This window comes from Haliotis rubra, unplaced genomic scaffold (genome assembly GCF_003918875.1).
Source record: "Haliotis rubra isolate DU_JTF1 unplaced genomic scaffold, ASM391887v1 Scf396, whole genome shotgun sequence".
Classification (NCBI taxonomy): domain Eukaryota; kingdom Metazoa; phylum Mollusca; class Gastropoda; order Lepetellida; family Haliotidae; genus Haliotis; species Haliotis rubra.
In genome coordinates, this window is record NW_025767075.1 from 390592 (window position 1) to 398469 (window position 7878).

At 43.8% G+C, this 7878-nt stretch overlaps 1 protein-coding gene across 1 annotated transcript; it reads left to right on the top strand.

The window, feature by feature from the left end:
- The first annotated feature begins 4697 nt into the window (after positions 1 to 4697).
- Positions 4698 to 7656, top strand: LOC124286919. The gene is made up of 4 exons (XM_046723378.1): positions 4698 to 4847; positions 5773 to 6105; positions 7001 to 7148; positions 7519 to 7656. Exons 1-4 carry the CDS (start codon positions 4715 to 4717, stop codon positions 7628 to 7630), a joined length of 726 nt encoding a protein of 241 aa, XP_046579334.1. The 5' UTR covers positions 4698 to 4714; the 3' UTR covers positions 7631 to 7656.
- The last annotated feature ends 222 nt before the right edge of the window (positions 7657 to 7878 follow it).

Here is a 7878-nt window from a genome sequence, read left to right on the forward strand (position 1 = left end):
TTAAATACGACGGAGAATGGCCAGAAAAGAAAATGTTATCGCATAATATTAAATGACCGGTCTTCACTAAACAGTTATTTGATGGTTGCTCTGTACGGTCTCATTTCCGTTTTATCAGGATATCCGTCAACGTTTGTCAGCCTCATTGACATTCATGTACTACACTGTTGCTCATTATGATTGAGTGTAAAGCAACGTATCGAGCAACAATGGTCCCTGTGTTCATGTATAGACCATGCTGATAGTTTGATATGTGCTGCGCTGAACGTAAATGTACATCAGAAACATGATGTGTGTTTACAATATAATATCTAATTTCAGGCCACCAGGAATGTATCATAGTTATTTATGGTGTAATAACCATCATGAAACACAACCCCACCGGTGTAACCAATATGTGTCCGACCTACATCGCGATATCTGTATACAGTCACACCTGGATATACCGCCAAAATGTGTCTGGACGGATGGTGGCGGTATATCCAGGTTTAACTGTGTACTGTATATCTACGTTTGAGTTTGTTATGCGTATTCACATTATTTATACGTAATACTTCATCAAGTTCTTGCATCTACCTGTGGGGTTAGAATTCGTCTTCAACAACCAATGTGTTTCGTAACGGGATCGAGTGGTCAGGCGCGCTACATTCATCGTATCCAAATTGATCGATGCTCATTATGTCAACCACTGGTCCAGACTTTATTATTTACAGACTGTCGGCATATAGCCGGAAAATTGCTGAGGGTGGCGTTAAACAACAAACTAAACAAACAAACGTTAAGAAGTTGTGATCAGTGCAAGTGCAAGTCTAGCCACAACCATTACAGTTTATGAACGCCAACAATATATAATATAAATTCTGACGAAAGACTTCATGTGACACAACGTTTCATGGGGCGTGCTATTTAGTCAATTTAAGTAGCCAGAGGTAACATGCTCTAAAAGGTCACCGCATTCCAAGTCAGATATATTCTTAAGTTGTTGATAAGCGATGAATTCCAGTGTATCATTTCGTTCCCAACTTTTAAGTTACTACGAATAAGATATTATTTTCATAATCATGTCAATTATACCTTTTTCGCTAATCTCTTACCAAAAAAGAAATGAAGCAATTTTGTCTGATCTTGCATTGTATGTACATCACGCATTGTAGCCAGAAATTCTATTGCTTGATTATTCTACCAACATACTGAATGTAAATATCCATGTTTTGAATAATTCAATGAATGATTATAACAGAATGAATATGTTTACATATTGTAATTATGATTTATCTATAGGCCAATGGCCTTTTTTGCAATAAACGCTAACAATTATGACTATGACGGTGGTCCGTAAAAATCCAGACCCTCAAGTGATCAACACAGGGGCGGATACAGCATATCGGGTTTCGTAATGATGCCTGAACGAACGGTACGGTAACTGGTAGAATGGATGCTATGGTATGAAACGACTGGGCAATGAGACACCAGTCACAATGAATAACATGATATGTTACAAATGTTTATTAAGATCTTGTTTTCACAAAAAGAATGTACAAAATTTAAAGTACTTAGGATAAAGCAATTCTTGGGACAGCTGCACATGAACCACATATATTTTAACATTGATATTGATCATAGACCACCCCATCTTAAAAAGGAATGCCAACTGTCAAGAATGATCTACATGCAGGCTGCACTTAGCAAGTGTTATTTATATGATTCTGATTCTTGAGACTGAGACACGACCTAACCAGGAATGTACGTTCCCATTATAAATGAAAGCTAACTGTCTAGACATGATAGATTTATAAGTCCATAGCGAATGGGACACTTGGAGATGAAACAGATCTCAAGAGCAATGACGATACCCAGTTAGCTGATGAAGGACAACGGTTAAGGCTTGCACTGCCGCGACGTCCTAGCTCGGTGACAGTGTGATGGTAACGTTTTCTTACAACCTGACCTATTAGGCTAGAGATACCAAAATTAAAACTAATTACATGCCATGTGTATGGTGCACTGATGCCAAGACCGCCGCCAGTAAGTACTAAGAGTAGCTATATATTCTTCTGTCTACGGTATACAGGTGGAAATCAATACACTCTGTATCATTGCATACATTCAGTCTGTTGATGGAAAGATGTGGCGTGCTCCGACTTCTACTGGTACTCGACACTCGCTGTGCACCCGAGGCTGAATATAACAATGTTCGATCTGAAGGAAAATATATGGTTTAGCTTGTGTGGCTTTTTATATCAATCTTGGACTTGATAGACTTCAGTGATGTTACTGAATGCATCCTGAATGTCACATGTGAGTGTTCGAACTACTTTCGCAGAAATCGCATCGCCACTTGTAAACTACCCCATCGCCATTAAGAAACTCACCCACAACCACCTCTAACCTACCCCACTAACCCATTGCCATCACCACACTACCCCACCAAACCCACCGTCACCTCTGAACCACCCAACTAACCCATTGCCATCACAAACTACCTCTAATCTACCCAATCAAACCCACCACCACCTCTAATCTACCCCATCCAACCCACCACCACCTCTAAACTACCCCATCCAACCCACCACCACCTCTAAACTACCCCACCAAACCCACCGCCACCTCTAAACTACCCCACCAAACCCACCGCCACCTCTAAACTACCCCACTAACCCATTGCCATCACCACACTACCCCACCAAACCCACCGTCACCTCTGAACCACCCCACTAACCCATTGCCATCACCAAACTACCCCACCAAACTACCCCACCAAACCCACCACCAGATCTAACCTACCCCACTACCCCATCGTCATCATGAAGCTACTCCCACCTAACCAACTGCCAATTTAATCACCCAATCAAACCACTCACTACCTCATTCCTACCCTATCCAACCCACCACCAATCTAAACTACCATCCAACCACCACTCTAAACCAATTCCCACTAAAACCCACTGCCACTTAAACTACCCACTAACCCATTGCTATCACCACACTACTACCAAACCATCACCAACCCACTAACCCACTATCACTAAACTACCCCACCAAACCCACCACCAGATCTAACCCTAACCCATTGCCATCACCACACTACCCCACCAAACCTGCACCACTTCCAAACTACCCTACTAACCATTGCCTCACCACACTGCCCCACCAAACCCACCACCAGCTTCTAAACTACCTCCATCACAAACTACCCCATCCAACCCACCACCAGCTCTAAACTACCCCACTAACCCATTGCCATCACTTAACACAACCCCACCAAACCCACCGTCACCTCTGAACCACACCACTAACCCATTGCCATCACCAAACTACCCCACCAAACCCACCACCAACTCTTACCTACCCAACTAACCCATTGCCATCACCACACTACCCCACCAAACCCACCACCAGCTCTAAACTACCCCACTAACCCATTGCCATCACAAACTACCCCATCCAACCCACCACCAGCTCTAAACTACCCCACTAACCCATTGCCATCACTTAACACAACCACCACCATCATCGCTATCACTTAACACAACTAAACTACCACCTCACTTAAACTACTATATTCTCCCATCGCCATCACTTAACCAACCATTAACACCCCATCAAACCTACCACCACTAACCCCTATCCAACCCACCTCTAAACTTAACTCACAAACCCCATTTCTAAACTACCCCACTCGTCATCACGAAGCTACCCCACCTAACCAACCATTACCTCTAATCTACCCCATCAAACCCACCTACCACCCCTCTAATCTACCCCATCCAACCCACCACCACCTCTAAACTACTAATCCCCATCAAACCCACCACCACCTCTAAACTACCCCCACCAAACCCACCACCACCTCTAAACTACCCCATCCAACCCACCACCACCTCCTAACCACTACCCTACTCCCACCAAACCCACCGCCACCTCTAAACTACCCCATCCAACCCACCACCACCTCTAACCTACCCCATCCAACCCACCACCACCTCTAAACTACCCAACCTAACCAAGCATTACCTCTAATCCACCCCATCAAACCCACCACCACCTCTAATCTACCCCATCAAACCCACCACCACCTCTAAACTACCCCACCAAACCAACCATTACCTCTAAACTACCCCATCAAACCAACCACCAGCTCTAATCAACCCCATCAAACCCACCACCACCTCTAACCTACCCCATCCAACCCAACACCACCTCTAAACTACCCCACCAAACCAACCATTACCTCTAATCTACCCCATCAAACCCACCACCAGCTCTAATCCACCCCATCCAACCCAACACCACCTCTAAACTACCCCACCAAACCAACCATTACCTCTAATCTACCCCATCCAACCCACCACCACCTCTAAACTACCCCATCCAACCCAACACCACCTCTAAACTACCCCACCAAACCAACCATTACCTCTAATCTACCCCATCAAACCCACCACCAGCTCTAATCTACCCCATCCAACCCAACACCACCTCTAAACTACCCCACCAAACCAACCATTACCTCTAATCTACCCCATCAAACCCGACACCAGCTCTAATCTACCCCATCAAACCCACCACCACCTCTAACCCGTGCACAGTCAGCTCCTAAAAATACATTTTCATCTTGCGTTGATAGATCTAAAATTACGAAAGCAAGGAAATATTTTCATGGGATGACCAGATATTACTTCCGTCACTGTCTCGTGTATCAGTAGAGATTCTTATGTTTCGAGGCCACGTCCAGCCCGCTCGGCGATCAGAAAATTACCCTATAAACCGCATGATGGTAATGCTGTGGTTCAGCCTACTCTTTGTCATCGTGAGCTGCTGTGTACCAGGAACACATGCAGATGAAGGTAATTACAGTTTTACTGTATGCTTTTGATGTATATTCATAGACGTACTAAATTCATATATCAAGCGATGCACAGATATGAAGGCATCTTGGAAAATCAGATTGTGTAACAGATTTATTGAAAGTGAAATTGAAATCTTCCGGATGTTAACGCGGTCGTTTCTGTTCATCTTCCGGCTTGGTATTATTCAACACGTTATACTCCATCATCAGGTCAATTTACTGCTCAAAGACATTAACTCGAATTCACTCAATAGCTCAGGTTTTGTCATGAAAATATAAAGTTAATCTACCTGAACCGAAAGTGTAAAGTGATGAGGACAATGATCAGAATAGCCTGTTGAAACTCGTTGTGACGTGGTAAGTGAAGCAACAACAGCATGCTCCATGTGTACGGCGTGTGAAGGGGACAAGGACTGTAAGGGGGCGGCCAGGTAGCCCAGTGGTTAAAGTGTTCGCTCTTCACGCCGAAGACCGGGTTCGATTCCCAACATGGGTACAATGTGTGAGGCCCGTTTCTGCAGTTCTCAGAAGTGATATTGCTGGAAAATTGCTGAAAGCGGCGTAAACCCAAACTCACACACTCACTCATACACATAAAGCTAACATAATATGGTTTGTTGTGGGCTCGTGTTCGCTATGTGAAAGACACCACCTCACAGTTTTTAAAAAGGAACAGGGTATATTGTGGGTGGGTGGCATGTTTACGTTCCCATGACAACCAGGTTTGTAACGGTGTCACTGTTTCATGCACGTCATTCGTCAGTATAAAAAGCGGTCTAAAAGCATACTCACTCACTCTAAGTTAGTGATGAGCTCCGATTTGGATTTATATTAATCTGTAAATAATAATTATAATAATAACAACCGCACAACACTCTCCATGTTAAAGACAAAAGGCAAGTATGGCATTGTATACATTACAGCAAGGGCTGAGGATCACACAAACAACATAACTGTACGGGAAGGTCTCAATGCAACCTTCACCTGGAATCTGAAGATGTATGGGCATAGGTTTTATATTCGATCCCCCATGGACAAGAGCGTACTGACGGTGGAGTCCTCCCAAGTCAGTATATGGTATCGATACAGGTCACGGGTGAAGATCGTCAATATCACCAACTCATCCCTTGGTCTGAGACTACAGTTCACTATGTACAATGTTACAGCGAGTGATGCAGGGAGGTATACCTGTAGCACGGTGTGGTGGAGTGGTGGAACTACCTTCCCTGACTGTGGATACACCATGTTTGTTGAAGGTAAGTTGAGTTTAGTTTTACGCCGCATTCAGCAATATTCCAGCTATACGGCGGGTTGATGGTAAGTCTAACACATCAAGCTTCACTGCTGGTTTGATAGAATACCATACTGATTGAAAATTGGTTTTCTTAATGTTTACATGACTAAATTAAATTTGTAACAAGACTCCGTATGTTAATGGGTTTGCTATTCAACTCTGGGAGGGGTTGGGGTGGGGGTGGGGGTTGGGGTGGGGGTGGGGTGAGGGGGCGGTGTGTGGTAGCCTAGTGGTTAAAGCGTTCGCTCGTCACGCGGAAAACCCGGGTTCGATTCCCCACATTGGTACAGTGTGTGAAGGCCATATCTGGTGTCCCCCGTCGTGATATTGCTGGAATATGGCTAACAGTGGCGTAAAACGTAACTCACTCACTATTCAACTCTGGTCATGGTATAAATCCTATTCCACATGACTTATCATTGTAACTGTGTAATATACGATCCAAACAGTAAAACTTCTCAAAACGGGTTTCCAGAATTATTATCCCGATATAAGGGGTTCCCTGTGCAATCCATATATTTTGTCTGTGAACGGGTATACAGATTTATCCTGAAGTTACAATACTCGCAATAACTGCCAACCAATGTTCATCTAAAAACAAGTAAAGGAAACAAAATGAATATAAGTTTCGAATGACTGAGCAACTATCAACATAATAGGACACATCTTTTAACTCGAGATTGCATGTTTAGAAAGGCATGGTAATTGTATGCCCATTCGTGACAAATAACACAGAAAAAGTGACAACACGCGAAATATAATTTCTGTGACTAAGGTATATTAAGAAAAGCTGTATATTTATCAAAGAGAGTGAATAGGTGAGTCTCGTACGCGTCAATCTCTCTTTTGTTTGCCAGGGACCAGGAATCAAACAAACACGACCTTCGCCACAGTGGGCCAGGACACAGCCTTGGTGTACACCACCCCTTTCCGAACTGTACCAGAGGAACATCCACAGATCATGCCCCGGACAGGAAACAACACGCACCTGCATAATGGAAAAGGGTATTTACTGAATTCGTCCTAGTTTATTGGCCTTGGGCGTGTTTGGGAGAAAGTGTGAGTTCCTTACAGGTATGGCGGCATGGGAAACACGTTCCCGTGGTTTTATGTGTATAATAACCAAGTTTGTTCTCAGTAGTAGTGAGTGAGTGAGTGAGTGACTGAGTATGGTTTTACCCCGCTTTTAGCAATATTCCAGCAATATCACGGCGGGGGACACCAGAAATGGGCTTCACACATTGTGCCCATGTGGGGAATCGAACTCGGGTCTTCGTCGTGACGAGCCAACGCTTTAACCATTAGGCTACCCCAACGCCCCTCAGTAGTAGTGAAGTGTCTCTACACGTCTTGTGACTTGTTTCCATTCTTACAGAACAGAGGCCACGTTACCACACAGCAGCAGAGCATGGATCACATCAAGTGGATGTCCAGTCGTCAAGGATCTCCTTATACTCACCCTGTTTGTCATTGCAGTCATCCAATAAACATCCAGTGTGAAAAATGAACTTCAGTCAAAAAACTTGTCGTTTTTACACGTTTTAGAGTATAGATTCTGTAAGATGTCAACATTTCAAATCGACACAGATTTGTCCAATCATTTTAAAACCTGAAGAATTGTAGGGTATTGACTGACTCCTTCTAACATTGAAGTTTTGGGCTTTGTAATTGTCTCTAACAACCACATCCTCGATAATCTCCAGGGTATACGTTACGATCACTCTCCACTATACCC

Coding starts and splice junctions, on each gene's coding strand:
- LOC124286919 (XM_046723378.1), top strand. CDS start 4,715: ATGTTTCGAGGCCACGTCCAGCCCGCTCGGCGATCAGAAAATTACCCT. Junction 6,106..7,000: donor ATACACCATGTTTGTTGAAG/GTAAGTTGAGTT, acceptor TTTGTTTGCCAG/GGACCAGGAATCAAACAAAC. Junction 7,149..7,518: donor CACCTGCATAATGGAAAAGG/GTATTTACTGAA, acceptor CCATTCTTACAG/AACAGAGGCCACGTTACCAC.